General features: G+C 30.3%; 1 protein-coding gene across 1 annotated transcript in view; it reads left to right on the top strand.

Moving 5' to 3' along the window:
• The first annotated feature begins 6,573 nt into the window (after positions 1 to 6,573).
• Positions 6,574 to 18,570, top strand: part of LOC149416885 (CLIP domain-containing serine protease HP8-like) — a 31,695-nt gene continuing 19,698 nt past the window's right edge. The window contains exon 1 of the mRNA XM_089641033.1: positions 6,574 to 6,779. Within this exon, the coding sequence (XP_089497159.1) occupies positions 6,677 to 6,779 (103 nt within the window). The 5' untranslated portion in view covers positions 6,574 to 6,676. The remainder of the gene's footprint in view (positions 6,780 to 18,570) is intronic.

Below are 18,570 nucleotides of genomic sequence, written 5' to 3'. Positions count from 1 at the left end.
ATTAATTAACGCCATCTGTGAACACGTAGAATACAACGAGCGTTGCGTTGTTTGAATAAATGAAATTGTACGTATTTGTATATCGCTCTTATGCGCTCTGTCGGCCAGTAGGAAAACTACTCCAGCGGCAGGTAAAGGAGGGATTGACATTTTCAAGCAACCTTAGAATGTTTGATTCTCGACAAACGTCAAACAATTGTTAAATATATAAAACGTAATTGTGGATAATTTTTACTGAAATGTAATTAATCCGAATTGTTATTATCATTCGACCAATCAGAGAGCCTAGACGGTCCATACTCTAGCGTAATAATATTATAGATAACACTATACATGACTCTAATAATGAAATAGACATTTTTAATGACCAATTTGAACACTTAAAAATTTTTTTACAACTAATCATATTAAGCTAATATTGTGATGAAGCCCTTTGTTTAAAGAGACGCAATATTGTACCTACCAAATCAGTATCACACCAGTACAGGTGTGACAATAACAAATCGTTTGTATTACTATTTTTGTTATTACTATAATTTTTGTTACTATTTTTGTTATTATCATTTTGTTATTACTATGTACAGGGTTTTCCAATAAGAAGTGTTATTTTCATTTTATTTTATTTTTATTTTTATTTTTTTTTTATTAGTAGAAAAAGATACACGAATTACATAATATAACAATTACATAATATAATTACACAATATAGTAGGTTATTAATTACATAATATAAGTATTCGATGTACCCCCATAAATAAGCAGGGCTTGTGTGTATGGGGGTGTTGTTATATTTGTTTATATTTGGTACGATTCAGTTCAACTGTTCGGAATACTTTTTAAGGTGGCTTTTGAATTCGTTTATATTTGCATTCATGTTTCTAATTTTTTCTGGTAATGAGTTAAAAAATTTAACTCCGAGATATTCATGGTTGAACTGTCCTATTGTTTTTTTACATTTAGGAGTAGGAAGTATTGACGTTTGTCTAAGATTTCTGTTATTTTTAAAGGGTGCAATTTTATTTTGAATATAGTTTTTATAAATTTGTAATGTTGCATGGTAGAAGTATAATGCACTTAATTTTCTGACCTTAAATTGTTTGAATAAAAGTTCGGACGAATATGAATAGGGTTTTTTTAATATGGTTTTTATTATTAGTTTTTGTGATATGTAAATTGTTTGAGTTTGATTTTTATATGTACCGCCCCAGCCTATAATGCCGTATTGTATAATTGATTGACAGAAAGCGAAGTATGTGGTTCTAAGTAATTTTTCGTTTAAAATATCTCTTAAACATCTAAATATATATGTTAGTTTCCTTATTCTGTTGTTCAGAATATTTATATGTGGGGACCATTTTAAACGCTGGTCTATTGTTATGCCTAGGTACTTAATATCGGTCTTGCTTTCTATGTTTGTGCATAACATATTGCATTTGTGGTTTTCTGTATTTTTCACAGAGTGGATAATTATGTTTATTTCTTTAGGTGTTTCTTGTTTTTTAATGAAAAATGGTAAATAATAAGTTTTTTTAGAGTTTAAAGTCAACAGGTTTTCATCAAACCATAATTTTAGTTCATTGATATCTGTATTTCCCATGTTATTTAGTTCTGACCAGGTGTTTGCTTTTAGTAGTAGGACTGTATCGTCAGCGTAAGAGACAATTTCTCCATATTTGGAAATATTGAATATATCATTGACATATATAATAAATAACAATGGTCCCAAAACCGTGCCTTGGGGTATTGAAAAGTCGCTATATTTTGAATCGCTGACTTGATTGAGTAATTTTACTTGTTGAGGTCTTTTATATAAATAACTAGCTATCCATGCTAAGACTTTTCCACTAATCCCTACTGATTTTAATTTACTTATTAATTTTTTATGTGATATGCTGTCGAAAGCTTTTTTGAGGTCTATAAATATGCCAAGACATTTTTTATCGGAATCTAGGACCGTATATAAATAGTTGGTTATTTTTGCTATCGCGTCGTGAGTACTTTATTTTTTTTTAATCCGAATTGGTTATAATTAATTATTTTATTTTCTTCTAAGAATGTCCAAATTTGTTTTTTTACAATTTTTTCATATATTTTTGATATATTCAAGTGAAATCGGGCGATAATTTTGTGGATCTTTACGACAGTCTGTTTTATAAATGGGGGTTATAATTGCTCTTTTATAGTTATTGGGAAATTCGCCATTTGCTAGACTTAGGTTTATTATATGTGTTATGGGGTGAATTAAGTATTCTTTCATCGATTTTATTGTTTTAGTATCTATGTTATCAAAGCCGGGGGCAGAATCTCCTTTTAGTTTCGAAATAGTTCTGTCAATGTCGATTTCTGTGACTGGGTGAAATTTATTAATTTGACATTGTGTTATTTGTTGTGGATTAGATATATTGGTCTTATTTATGGATTTTGCTAGGTTTTTTCCCACGTTATTAAAATAGTTATTTAAAATATTACAACATTTTTTTGTGTCATTTTGTACGTTATATATTATTTCCCCATCTGAGATTTCTGATATGTGCTTATATTTTTTCTTTTTATTTATTATTTCATTTATTGTTGACCATATTTTTTTATTATTGTCTTTAGCTTCTGTTATAATTTTTGAGTAGTAGTCGTTTTTCGTTTTCCTTATTAGTGTAGTTAGTATATTTTTATACTGTTTATAGTATAATACAATTTTATTGTTAACTAGTGGCCTTTGTGTTATTTTATAAAGTTTATTTTTTTTCCTAGTGGCTTTTATTAATCCTAGAGTAATCCAAGGTTTAATTTTTCTTGTTTTTGAGTTGGGGACGATTTGTTTTTTTTTTGTTGATTCTAAAACGTGTTTATTTAAAGTGTTTTCAAACAGTAATGCACTTTGGTTGGCGCATTTATTTATTAAAATTTCTTCCCATTTTTCAGTTTTTAGTGATTTTTCTAATAATTTGTAGTCTATTTGAGAATATGGAAGATTTAATTTGGGTTTTGTATTTAGTTTTCTATTTGTATCATGTAGTATAAGACACGCGTAGTGATCAGTTATATTAGTTTTCCACACAGTAGATTTAATATTTTTTATTTCATTCAAATGTATATTACACCAGATGTGGTCTATGCATGATGGCGTTTGGTTTTTAATTTGTCTAGTGTTATTATTAATAAAAGATTTAAAATTGAGGTGTGTCATCATGTTTATGAAATTATTTTTTTCAATTGAGTGATGGTTTGCAGAAATATTTATATTGAAATCACCACAAACAAAAGTAAGTATTCTCGGTAATTTGCTAAGATATTCACATAGTTCGTATGTAAAGTTGATTATGTTTGATTTGTGCGTTCTGTACACTGTTAAAATTCTGTATAATTTATTTTTTAATTTTATATCTATTTTTAGACAGTTTACATATTGTATATAAATTTCTTCAATGTCAGTAATTTCACACTCATCATTAACAAATATAATTAATCCACTATTTTTGTTAATCGGTCTTGTTGTAGCGATGCCTTTGTAGTTTGGTAGCGCATTTATGTATTGATTGTCATTACAGTGCGTTTCCGTTAACACTATGCAGGTGGGTGATGTATGCAGATCATTAATATTTATCAAGAATTCATCTAGGTTTTTTGCTATGCTTCGGATGTTCATATGTAATATTAAGAATGGGTTATTGTTTGTAATACACCATTTATTGACTTCCGTAATATTTTGACATATTTCTTCGGTTATTTTGTATTTTTCGTCAATTTGTTTTATTATAAAATCGGCCATTTTTAATTGTAATCAATTTTTTCTTGAGCGAAGGCAAGCATTTTCATCCTGTGTTTACATTTTTCGCTATTTGATTTGTGGTCTGTTGTATTTGTGGTTTTGAATTTTAAATTAAGTTCTGTGCAATTTATGCATTTTGGTGTTTCGTTTTTACTGTTGCAGTCTTTAATGTTGTGCTCACCCGCACAATGAAGGCATTTTGGTTTGTTGGGAAGTTGAAGACAACGCACTGCTGTGTGCCCATATTTTTGGCAATGGTAACACTGCATTAGAGGGTTGCAATCTTCAACTTTTATTTGGTAAAAACCAAGGTTAACTTTTTTTTCGTAATTAGCAGATTTCTCAAATCTCCACTGGTTTCGAGGATGATATTTTTTTGTAGAAATTTTTTAATTGGTATGGTTCCTTTATATTTTATTTTATTTGGATCCTTTTCATATATTATTTTTATATCTTCATTTTGCAGAATTAGATCCGATATAAATTCTTCATGTGTGTATTTTTCGTCGATTCCTTTAAAGATCATGCACGGTCTTTTTTTATCAATGCTTTCAATTTGTATTCCTTCAAGTTTTAATTTTGTGATTTCATTTTTGATGTTGGCCATATCATCTGCTTTTTGTAAATTGATTATTAATTCATTTTTTGATGTCTTTCTGATGCTACTTACTCCGATTCCTAGTTTAGATATTTTTACATTCTTTATGATTGTTTCTTTTATGTCTTCATTTTCGTTTTTAGTTTTTATTATAACGGGGAATACTGGAATTTTAGGTGTCGTGTATTTTCCACTTGTGATGTTAGCGTAACTTCTCGTAGTTGTTTTATTTTCGAGATTTTGATATTTTTCTAAGTTTTGATTTGTTGTGATTATTTTTTCTAATTTTTGACTGTAGTTTTCATTATTAATAATTATTTGGTCTTGCAATTGAATTATTTTATTTTGTAGTTTTAACTGTTCACATTTTATTGCTTCTTCCACCTTTTTAATATTGTTTTCCAAACTTTGTTTTATTTTCGAGTCTTTTACAGTTGTTATTTTATTAATGTCGATTCTTATGTTTTCTATTAATTCCTCCATATTTAGTTCCGTTCACTCTTTCGGTCGATTGGTTATTGAATTTACATGGCTTATTAATATCGAATTACAATAAGAAATAAAAGTCTATAAAGAGATGCGTCAGCTATTTGCTTGGTACCTAATTGATACCTAACCTCAAATCACAAAAACAAAAACATCACTTTTTGACACAATATCATTTAAAGTATACGATTTACACTGCGTAAAATAAAGCGAAATTGTGTTTGGTCGCGTCAGCACTCCGGTACATGCGTTCAATTTTGAATTTTACTTGTTTTTTTTATAAAGTCAGACGAACTCATAAGAGACCATAGACTTTTCAAATTTTTCAAATTCAATCGTAAAAGATCAATAGTTTCGTTGCTTGTGTGGCACGTAGCGCCGTCTTCTTGAAAATAAACGTTGTCCAAATCAATACCACCCAATTCCGGCCATAAAAAAATCATTAATTATCTCTCGATAGCGCCATCCATTCACCGTTACTGTTGCTCCAGCCTCATTTTCAAAAAAGTAAGGTCCAATGACTCCGCCGGACCATAACCACCCCCAAACAGTCACACGTTGAGGATAGAGAGGCTTTTCAATAATAATTCTTGGGTTTTCCGAGCCCCAGATGCAACAATTTTGCTTGTTGACGAAGCCACCGAGGTGGAAATGGACCTCATCACTCAAGATGATTTGCATTTGATTCACTGAAGTGAATTTTAATAATTTCAATGCGTTATTGAAGCGTGTATCTATCGTTCCATTTTTATTAATGGCGTAGTTTCTACTTGTCAAATGTTAAAAAATTACAGCTTCAAAAGTAACATCTACTAACATCTATTCAAAATAACACCTCTTATTGGAAAACCCTGTATTTAAACATCCATGTACGAGTGTATAAATTTTTGGTCACAATGCCTGTTTTATGTACTCAAATAAAACAAAACAAAAAAAAACTACACCAGTGATATTGACATACAAATACATAAACTAAACTAGTAATTGTTCCATAAACTACACGAACAAGTAGTGATGTTGACATAAAAATACATAAACTAAACTAGTAATTGTTCCATAAAATACACGAACAACTAGTGATGTTGACATAAAAATACATAAACTAAACTAGTAATTGTTCCATAAACTACACGAACAACTAGTGATGTTGACATACAAATACATAAACTTAACTAGTAATTTTTCCATAAACTACACGAACAACTAGTGATATTGACATACAAATACATAAACTAAACTAGTAATTTTTCCATAAACTACACGAACAACTAGTGATATTGACATACAAATACATAAACTAAACTAGTAATTTTTCCATAAACTACACGAACAACTAGTGATATTGACATACAAATACATAAACTAAACTAGTAATTTTTCCATAAACTACACGAACAACTAGTGATGTTGACATAAAAATAGGTACATGAACTACACTAGCGATTATTCCTTACAATAGATAAATTACCCTTTAGTTGTTGACAAAAACCACACTAGTGAATATATATATTTTTTAATATATGCACCACATAGGAGGAAATTAATTTTAAGTCGTAAATTTTTATTTAATAAAGCCAGCCTAAGACCATAGAATAACTTTACGAGAAACTGCAATCTCTTGAAGTACGAGTGTGTAAATACATACCCGAAAATTATTGGAAAAACCAAATATTAATTTATTCGCTGGTAATCTTCAATGCCTGCTTTATTCAGGGGCATATCAGCAAGTAGTGTCGGGTATCGGGCATAAGTTCACGGGCCGGTAGCGACTAAACTTGTTCGTGACCATCAGCCGTCAGTAGTTAGTCGTTAGTCTCAAGTCAGCCATGGTGCCCTCTAGACTGTGTAAGAATGGCGGCTTGGCGAAAATTAACACCGCGTTTCTGGTCGCTTTCGTGTTCGTTTGCGCCTTAGGCTTTTCTCAAGCACGTAAGTCAAATTCAATCATTTTTATTACATGCAAAGCAGAATTTTAAAACTAATTTTGACCGGTCGGTGGCCGAGTTGACATCGCGCTTGGGTCCCACTTAGTCGTAGTGTATTCAATTCCTCGGCTGGCTAAGTCCTCCATCACAACACAAGCAACATTTTCAGCTTACCGTGGTGGGAGTAGGAGATTTTCAAATATTTTCAGGTTATTCGTAACCCGGGAATGTTTGTCTTTCTTTTACAAAAATTGCGATTTTTTGGTAATAGAAAAATCGAATACAACAAAGTTTTGAAAATTCATTTCAACCCCTCGAACTATCGATTTGTTTCCAAAGCCTTATATTATATTAAATTAAATATCAACATGAAAAATATATTTTTTGTGTATTTAAATAAGATTAATTCCTTGCAAACACTTACTGAAAATAAATATTTTTTCAGGAGAAGGAAAAAATGCATTTATATTGTTGTTTTTATATTGCAAAATTACCGTAGTGTTTTGTTCTATTTTGGACCCGATACCTATGTACCTACTTTATAGTCTAGGAGTGAGTCGAACCCTTGATCTCCGGTTGTAAATTACATTAATCATGAATTAAATTATTTTTAGGCGACTAAATTTTATAAATCATTTAATTTTTAAGTTTCACCTCTAGAAAATCGTTCGTGCGCTAGTGGCAAGAATTTTTTCACGCCGACAAACCGCTCATGCGCTGCTGGTATTGGATTTTCGACCTAGCTAGAATTTTTTGATATACAATTTAAGCCCGTATGCCATAAGAAAGTGCATATATTTTTTTTTAATAAAATCGCTTGCACTTGAAACACTTTAAAGTTCACTTTTGATACCATTTTTGATTTCCCTCAAAAAGGGTCTGGTGTTCCAAAGGTTAAAGGCATACTTGACTTAAAAATAGGCATTTGTTCATTTCTAGTTGTTTATGTTCTCCATTTGGAAATATTCCTTGATTTTACACTTTGCATAGAACATATACATATTATATATTATACAGAACTTTATTTCAATTTATAGACTTTCCCAAAACAAATATTTTATTCGACTCCATCATGTGTCATGAATTTCGTATTCATATTAACCCTTAATCATAAACACGGTGTAAATATTATGCGGCACGCCACTTCAGAACAGTAAAGAACTTGACTTATTACCATGGCGTTTGTTTGGTTAAAACGGTCTTAAACCAGGCTCAAGGCCGGCTTTACCACACCAACGTTAAACGGGCGGTTATGAATATAATTAGTAAGACCGTAAATATGTGTCCGCGAAATGTAAGTGTTCTATAACTCAATTGAAATTTTGATTTGATTTAGGGGCTTTAAACGCGCTAGACCAAAGTTATAAAAATTGACTATGCGATATTTGCCTAGCAAATCAATTTTTTTCTAGGTTACTGTCTCTGCTGAGCTCGAAAATTTGATAGGAAAACAATCTATTGGTTTCCAGGCTATTTGTTTTGTTTGTTTCCCTGTGTGTAAGGTTCCTTTTTTAAAACTTAAAAATAAAATATCTTTCAGGACATTTTCTTTTGAAGTCGTCCATCTTTGGTTTGGTTTTCCTGTTCTCTCAGTTAGCAATTCGTTAAACTATTTATCTATTTTCCTTGCAGTGCGACCTTCCCAATCCCATTCCAAAATATAGCCAAATTGTATCACTATTTATTCTAAAACTCAATAATGTTTCAAAAATCAGGTATGCGGGGACCAAATGTTTTTAAAACATCGGGAAAAAACAAAAACATTGGGTAGGGGCCACAACATTTTTTTTCCATTGGTCACGGAAAACAAACAAATTGTGACCCTGCCCCAATGTTTAATGTTTGCACAAACATTTAGTTCAACGTTCGTAGTAATTGTAGTGAGAACGAGTAGCGGAGACCCGCATCAAAAAAATAAAAATCTACTAAATTGGAAATCATAACACCAAACATAAATATTGAAAAAAAGGACACAGTTTTAGCAATAATTCATGGAGTTTCTTCAAAAATTACTAGACCATTGTCTTTTATCATAAATCTATAATATAATATGTTTCGATATTTATCGAATTCAATCTCTACTTCATACCATCACATCATGTGATATTAAGGAACATATCTTCACCCAAGAGTTTAATGCTCACAAAAAATTGATAGATTAATGCATAGGATGTCTGAGAAGTTGTAAACAGGTTAGGTAATAATAATATTATCATGACCTCATGAACGTGTTTTCAACACTTTCGGTAATGATAATGTCCGAGAACTGATAGTAAATAACATTATTGTTGAAGAAATAATTCATGTAAGAATTATTGTATTTATTCAACGGTACACAATTTTTATTATTTGAGACCAACGCTTGTTAATATTTCTAACTATGCTGTTTGTAAAAATATGTTAAATATTTCACTGTTTATTATATGTAGTTAGAGAACCGGAAAGCTTAAAATCTAGACAATTATAATTGTGAATATAATCGAGTTTGATCGTAAGAAATTGCAATTATTATTTGCAATGAACGAGCGAAATTCCTGATTTCATTGTTCATTTAAATAGCAGGTTCTTTCCCTTTCTGTGAAACTACGTGCCGGCTGTTGTGTTTGCTAAATTATATGGCATGGGTCTCTTCAAGACCAAGAAAAATTCTACCTGCATATGCTGACATAAGCCCCGAGTAGAACTTCAGGGTAACTTAAAAGGAATCATGGAGATTCCGCAGTGTCCCTTAGAAAACCTGTTCATTTTAAAAAATGAAGTAGGTGTCAATTTAAAATACGAATTAATGTTGAGTTTTCGTAAAACATCAAAATTTAAATCGAAAAAATATGTTGAAAGATTCACAGCCACATTTTAGTTAGCAACATATCTGTGCTTTTTGGGTTTTTACTTCTGTGTTCTATAACTGTTTTACAAAGGTGAGCAAAAACCCACAAGCAGTTTTAATAAATAGTAAGTAACAACCTTTCATTGTATGTGCAAGGAAAAAGTGGTAAATATCATTGTCTGCCACACTAAAAAATCCGTGTCACTGGAAAAACACGATACAATTCACAACCGCACAATTTAAAAAAGTGGCAGTTAATATTGGAACGTATCTACTGAAGTCAAAGTGCATGTGTTTTTTTGTTGTTGTAAAAATCGCACATACAAATTACCCAAATTTCTGGAAAAGTTTAAGAATTCAACCAAGTTACTACAAGTAACATTGTTTATTAATTTGTCAATGTTCTGTTTTTTTATTCTTTATTTTGTGATTACAAAATGATTGTGAAGAGTTCGTTTAACTTCCTGACTTCTGTCAAAACTTCGGAGACTTGTTTCATCATTTACAGAAAATATTTTATAATTTACATACTTAAAAAAGTGAATAAGATAAGCAAATATGGCCAACGGACATTTACTTATCTTGTGCCTTCTGTGTTAAATAAGATTCCAATGGACGTAAAAAGCAAACCAACCTGCACAACTGAACTAAAAAAAGCTATATAGTGGTTGGATCAAGATTTTCTTTATTGATATTGCTTTCAAATACACTAGTTTCCATTGATTGTATGCATTTAATTGTATAAATATGCCTATGAGAGTGTTATAAGTATACTGTTTGCCTTTGAGTGTGTGTATGTTTATGGATACTAGTGTATTTGTAAAAAAAGGCTAAAGAGTGGTTAATGGATCAAGATTTTCTTTATTGATATGTCTTACAAATACACTAGTATCCATTGGTTGTATGCATGTAATTGTATACATATGCCTATGAGAGTGTTATAAGTATACTGTTTGGCTTTGAGTGTGTGTATGCTTGTGAGTATGTTGACTGCCTTATATCATCTTGAATGTTTTTGTTTTGTAATCCCAAAGTGTTCTTCTGAATTTATTTGATTTTGCCTTTTCGTAATATAATTAATATTGGTAATATGATCTGTTGACATACTGTTTTAGCAGTTAAGCGGGTATATAGAAGAAAAAAATAAAAAAATCATTTCATGTAATGTTATACAGAGTGTCCGGGGGTAAAGTACGCCAACTATGGGGAGGGGGGTTATTAAAAAAGTAAAAAATATGTGACACTTTTTTTCGAAATTCCAACGCTTTTTTTGTAAAAAAAATTGAATTGTTTGTATGAGAAAATGAATATTCTTTTATGAAAAAATATTTTTGTATGGGAATCATTGGAATTTCGAAAAAAGTTATCTATCTTTGTCAAGTTATCAAAATTTGGTTTCATAAAACAAACCAAATTACTTATAACACAAACATTAAAATATATAATTATACTGAAAACCTAAATTAATAAAAAAACGTAAATAAATAAAAGAAAAACAAAAACAAAAATTTTAAAAATAAAATAAAAATCTAAGAAACAAAACAAATAATACCTCATCCCATAAACACAAGCAATTGCTTTTTATGGGAGAACATTGAAAAATAAAAAATATTAATCATATCATAATATCTTTTATCTTATTACTAGTGAAATATATATATGTATATTCCACATTATAAATTTTTTTATTGAATAAAAAAAATATATATTTATAGAGCAACAAAAAAATGTATTTATACTTAAAGTAGCTTTTTGGTTCGCAATATTATTTTTATAGATTATTAATATGAATTGTTTTGGAGTTTTTAAGTTAAACGTATTGTACACTGCAATGCTGTCCGAAACGTTGGCTAAAGAAGGAGTTAGCGCAACACGGCATAACACCCCAAAAACAAATAACAAAAATACTTTTTGCCGTGAAAATCTTAAATCATATTTAAACGTATTATGTTTGGTACACACGTACGAAGCAAAACGCAAGCCGATCCACGCATTATGGGAAAAGTGTTTGTTTCGCGGCGTTCGCGATTACTTCGTTCCTTTTCCACAATCCATGGTCCGGCTCGCGCTTTGGTTCGTTCGTGTATACTCACATTCGCAGCCTTAGTTACCCTTAGTGTAAAGAAAAATAGGTTAAGGCGAAGCTTAATGCCAAATCACTATTTTGATTAATCTTTATAACGAATTGGTGTACATGATGAATACAAAAAAACATGATTTAGATAAGTTGAAGGATTTCCTATCGTTTCGATTGAGAAGAACACAAATATAAAAATAAATTACTCAAAAAAATATATAAATGTAAACTACTAAAAACAATATTTTTTCAATAGAAATGTATGAACGCGTAAAGGAAACTACTTTTAAAAAATACAGTATTATACCTAAGATTATCTGTGACAGTTTCACTTGATTAACTTTTTTGCTTTCTTATAAAATTATTTACAAAATAAATAAACAGCAGTTTTGTGCTTGAAATCGAACGTTTCTAGACTCCTTTTGTTAAGCGATTTTAATGCATATTATCTACGATATAAGGTATACCAAAAATATACACATTTTTGGCTTGTAGCTTCTTCTTAAGGGGGGGGCTAGGGTTAATTCGTACGAAAAAAGGCATTTTTTTGTGAATTTTTTGTGACAACATAGTTAAAATTTCTTTATTAAATCTAATAGGACAGTAAAGTATGACATTTTAAAAATGTTGTACAAAATTTTCACGGAGAAATATTAAAAAACACGGCAATGGCAGCAATTATTCGGACGTGTCTCAAAAAAAAGTAGAATGGTGGTGCACCTCATAACTCGGTGCTGGGTCATCTGAAATCAAAAAATCAAAGTTCATTCGTTAGATAATAGTTTTTTCTAGGTAACCCTGGGAGGGTTTTTCGAAATTTTAATTTTTCACTTTTTTGGAACACTTTGAAGGGAAAAACGCTATTTTTAGTGAAAAAAATCGGCTAATTTGTAATTTTAAAATAATAATTATTAACAAATTTGAAAAAAACTCTCCAGCGATACCTTGTAAGTTATGTACAGAAATAGTTTTCAAAATTTCAAAAGGATCGGTGCAGTAGTTTTGAAGTTATGACGGTCACCGACTTTGAAAACGTGAGTTGTGGGAAAAACGCTATAAAGTTTTGAACACTAAAAAATCTGGTATTAAACGTATATAAGCAAATTTTATCGGCTTACCTCACACTGAATCATCAATGCCAGGTCCATAAAGGATGTTGCTATCATCCATGATGTCTAAAGCACCTTTTTGCTCCTGTCTACGACGAATCCTGCCTTCTTTAGTTTGTTTCTCAGCTTCCTGCTCTGCTCGGCGTATACGTATGGTCGGGTAGGGATTAAAATCTGACAGGTATAAAAATACTCGTAACTTCGTCAATTTTGCTCCAATCAACTTGAAATTTGAACACAATATTTTTAACATATTAAGCATTTATTTTAAAAAAAATAAAAAAATGCAAAAAAAATAATTTTAAAACCCTAGCCCCCCCTTAAGGAATTATACAAATATAAAAATCTTTTCAATAAAACAATGTAGGTAAGTTTGTTAAAAACATTGTAAACAACATCTCAAAGTGCTTGTATGGGAAGCCATCAAGCGATGTTAGCGAAACGAAATCAAGGTAAAACTATGTTACCTTCTTCTTATAATAATATATTATTCACCTTTATAACGTGTAAAACTAGTTTTTCTAGCAGACCATGCAAACCCGTTTCTGTATTATAGTACAATTATTGTTATATAGTTTCTTATATAACCTGCTAATGAAATTACTGCACAATTTACTTCTCCAAGATACCTTGCTAAGATAATACTCTTTCCATGTTCATTTGTGTTGTGCTGTGGCAATTAATGCTGATTCAACATTAAAAACAGAATTTTTTTGTTTAATTTCATAAACCTGAATACGCAATATATTTTTACAAATTTATTTTTGATAGTAAAACAATTTTTTATTATTATCAAAATATATTTCAAATTAAAACTTCATCTAGAATAGATTCATTGCCAAATTAAGTGAGAATAGAAGAAAAGATCGTTATCCCGTCTTGCCACGCTTGCTACGCAATGTTGTAGTTGAATGTTGTAATAAAAAATAATTATTTTCATAAAGAAGCGCGTCCAAAAGTTTTTAAAATTCTCTAAATTATTTGATTACTTTTAGCAAATGACTTCAGGAAGTGGATGTTGTTTGTACAGTTTTCTAGGTACCTACCGGCAATGCAAAAAGAACAGACGTTTGAATGTATTTGCACACATTGAAAGCATCCAAAAAGTTTTTCGAACTGGTTTGAAACACCCGGCCACAGTGACCTCTCACACCACAAATGACCAAAGAAGATTCTGGATGCGACATTCACCAATTACGGCGAAGCTTAATGCCAAATCACTATTTTGATTAATATTTATAACGAATTGGTGTAAAATATGAATACCAAAAAATATGCTTTAGATAAATTGAAGGTTTTCCTATCGCTTCGCTTGAGTAGAATACAAATAAAAAAATAAATTACTCAATAAAAAATACAAATGCAAACAACTTAAATAAATATTTTTTCAATAGAAATGTATTAACGCATAAAAGAAAAAAACTTAAAAAAATACAGTATTATAGCTAAGATTATCTGTGACAGTTTCACTTGATTCACTTTTTTGCTTTCTTATAAAATTATTTACAAAATAAATAAATAACTGTTTTTTGCTTGAAATCGAACATTACTAGACTCCGTTTGTCAAGCGATTTTAATGTCTATTACCCACGATATAAGGTATACCAAGAATATACACATTTTTGGCTTGTAGCTTCGTATTACGTTTAAATTTAGATTTCGGGATTCAATTCGACAATGATCTTTTATTTTTTGTTTTTTTTTTTATTATTCAGCTACGACGCTATTGTTGGTTCATTTGTTTACCATACACACTACACAAACAAAGGTAATAAAGATGAATGGACATAATAAATTAATGTATTATTATACGAAGAAGATAAAACAGTTTTACCTTGATTTTGTTTCGCTTATATCGCTTGATCGCTTCCCATATAAGCACTTCGTCATACTTTTTTACAATGTTTTTAACAAACTTACCTACAATGTTTTATTGATTTTTTTAAATGTATTCAATTCCTAACCCTGCTTCTCTTTACAATAAGGGTACCTAAGGCTGCGTATGTGCGTATACACGAACGAACCAAAGCGAGAGCCGAGCCGTGAATTATGGAAAATGAAAGAAGGAAGTGATGCGAGTGAAGTGATTTACTTTGTTTTATCATACCAAATATTGCTAGTTGACGTCTAAATTAAATTGAAGGGTAAATAATAACTGTCTCAAATATATTGAAATTGAATATTTTTTAAATCTTGAAATAAGTTCGATATGTTGCCTTCAACAATAATAAATTCATTGAAAAGAGGAAGTCATGATAACAATTTTCCCTGCTCCAAAACGTGACAAAAGCTACAAGGCAATTGAACTATAAATATCCTGTAGTAAAGAGTTTTTTAAATACATTTTCTGAAATATAAATAGAAAAATAAATAAAATTTCATCTTAAAAGATACACTGAAAATATAAACTGAATACATTAACATATAAATGAAGAATATAATAAATAACACATTCCGCATACATACAAGCCTAGCTTTATCATGTGGTATATCTTATATACAGGATGTCCGGTGGTACAGTGCGCTAACTTCGGGAAGTGATTCTAAACGATGGTAGAAGTAAAAAAGACAAATAACTTTTTTCGATGTTTCCAATTCCAATGTTTATTTTCACATACAAAAATATTTTTCCAAAGAAGCATATTTATTTTCCCATACAAAAAATTCAACTATTTACCTAAAAAAAACATATCACGTTTACTTGTATTATCGTGTAAAATCACCCACCGAAGCGCAATTTATCCTGTGTAACATTGTGTGAAAAGATTTTTTTTTTGTTTCTTTATTCATAAAAATTTGAATGATTACAGTTTTTTGTTTCTACAGCCACCATACCAGGCACATGCCCATATTATGGTAGCCATATTTCTTTAGATTACAATGTTAAGATTTTTGGGTGTACAGAAATAAGAGAGAGAAAAAAAGATATAAAAATAAGAAGAAAACATATGAATAGAATGGAATAAAAGAGCAGTTAATTTAATTTAATGACATGAGACATTTCTTTGCAATAGTAACATTATTTTTGAAGCCACAGAAGATATTTTGTAATCACAAAATATAGAATAAAAAACAGAACGTTCATAAATTAATAAACAATATTTTAGTAACTTCGTTTGAATTCTGAAACTTTCCCAGAAACGTGGGTAATTTGTAAGTGCGATTAACAAAAAAATGCAATTTGACTTCAGTAGATACGCTCCAATATTAATTATGCCGCTTCCTTAAACTGTGCTGGGGTGAATTTTATCGTGTTTTTTCCATTGACACACACCATTCCTGTACACAGATCTGTTGTTACGGCATATAATAATATTTTTCCTTATATATACAATGCAAGGCTGTTACTTGACACGACAACAAAGCATTTATAAACAAGATGCAAATATGTATTACAACATCTGCTCAACTGTGAAACAGTTATAGAAGTAAAAACCCAAAAAGCACAGATATATTGCCAACAAAAATATGTCGTGATTTTCTGTGAATCTCGACAGTCGATAATCTTTGCATTGAATATTGAAAAAAAATTCAAAATTATTAATAATAGAAAAAATAAGTAAAGTCGATGTACTTAAACTGAAAGTTTTTGTTATTATGTTATAATAATAATAATATTTGGCTAATTTATATAGCGCCGTTTTCGTGAGAAATCACCTCAAGGGCGCTGTACAAATATATTTCTTAAACAGTTAATACTAGAACTACTGACTTACGTCTGAGACTTACGACTAAGGCCTGTAACTACTTTCTTAATAAAATATATATTTACACACGTAGAAAATTATAACTAAAATTAACATTAACAATCTAATTTTACAAGCGCCAGAAGAAGTAGGAAGTTAAATTATATTTGGGTGGTTTAAAATTAGTTTTTATTATTAGCTGGAAATATATCTTAAATGAATGACAATTTATGACTGCAAAAATTTAACTTCAAAGATTTTTGGACTCTGACGAATAACATTTCTGTTGAATTACGTTGAGAAAAATAATTTGAGCATATTGGAAATATCGTATTTCAGAGGAATATCGTAGTTGTTACTGACGTGTAATTTTTGGTTTTCAGTTGAAAGATGCGTTATTTTTGTTATTTTCACCGGAACTACTATTATGTAACTGTGTAAATAATCAGTAGGTAACATAAAAATTGTGGATGTTTTTAGTAATTGAAATAATATGTTTTAATAATGTGATATTTAATTTATTTTTTATTAATCTATTATTTGAAGAGTAAAAATCCACACGTGTCAGAACCAATGGTTCCTTCATCGGGATTCAAAGTATTTTATGCCTTGATTTTACGTATGGAAATTGATATATAAATAGTAGGTAAAACGAACAAATTTAATATCAAATAATAAATAATAATTAACACATTCTTTGCGGGAAACGAAAAAACTCGTCATACTCATTTTGTTGCGCAAAGCGGTAAGGAGCGGGAATCTTGTAAACAAAGGGTTCTAAATGGGTGGGGGGTCATGTGTTTTCTATTGTCGGCGGTACCCGATCTATCTACCTGTCAATACAATGAGTTTGAAACACAACAAATAAAAAAGCCTGTTTTGCAATGTGTCTCTGCATAAAGGAAAGTGTTTCGAACGCTATCACACATTGAAGCACTATTAGGTTATAGTTTTTTTTGTATGTATTGAAAATTTCTAAATAATCTTGTAATTTTGTGTGAATAAATTTTACATATATATATATATTCCCAAGAAAGAAGAAAGTTTTTGTTCATACAAAAAGGAATTAAACATACATTGCTAAGTAAATAAATAGAGACATCTTTTTGAAGTAAAAAACTGAAAGTTTCATGGAAAAATATCAAATAGATCATAAGATATGAATTTTTTGCGGAAAGTCTAATTTTGGCGCTAAAATTTAAAAAAAACACCCGCGCTTCGCCCCCAATTTGGCGGTAAAATGCCCGACCATATAGCGTTAATTAATGAAAATATTTTACAACATATTTGCATGCTAACTTAGTTGAAGCACCAAGGTGCTAGCGAGGTGCTAGCAGCAACCGGCCTCGGCGACCTTAGCGAGACAAGACCCGTTAGAGTCGATACGGCTGAGACGTCGAAGGTCAAAAGTTCAGAGCTTATCAAATTCAACTTGTAAACACCGTACCCGACACTAGTTGTCAACTATTTTAACAAGTTTCGTGTTGAAATCGTAAAATATACAATTTTCTACATAAAACATATTCAGGTATGTATAATAGTTATAATTGATGCTTGGCTTGTTTTAAAACGTGCACAGTACAGTCACTAACATCCGGACAAATAATATAAATAAATTGTGTAATCGCTGTTCTTTCATTATATCACAGGAAACACGGAAATTTTACTATATTAAGGGCAAAGTTCATTCGTTTCGAAATTGTGCCGTATTTTAAATACGATATTGGATGTACGCAGAGATGTGCTTTATTTCAAATAAATCCATTTCAAATGGAAATGCATAATGCAAAATGGGTATTTTCCATTTTGCATTTTAAATGCTTTTCTAAAAACCATTTTGCATTTTAAATACTTTTCTTAATGCATTTTCCATTTTAAATGCTTTTTTGCAACATTCTTCCTACTATCTCCACTCATCTTTTTTTCATAAGCCCCAAATATCAGCCGGTCCTCAACCTCGCTCTGAGAGATAATTTACATTTGTCAAGTTGCTCCCTGGTAGGAGCCCTGGCAATTGAGTGATACCATTACAAAAAATACTGATTCAAATACTGAACATGGGGCCATGACGCTATAATATTAAATGTTAGATAGCA

Source organism: Hesperophylax consimilis, chromosome 16, assembly GCF_061612785.1.
Source record: "Hesperophylax consimilis isolate HC1 chromosome 16, BYU_Hcon_1.0, whole genome shotgun sequence".
In the NCBI taxonomy this organism is placed as follows: domain Eukaryota; kingdom Metazoa; phylum Arthropoda; class Insecta; order Trichoptera; family Limnephilidae; genus Hesperophylax; species Hesperophylax consimilis.
Note: the sequence above shows the minus strand (reverse complement) of the source record. Positions and strands in the feature narration are given on the sequence as shown.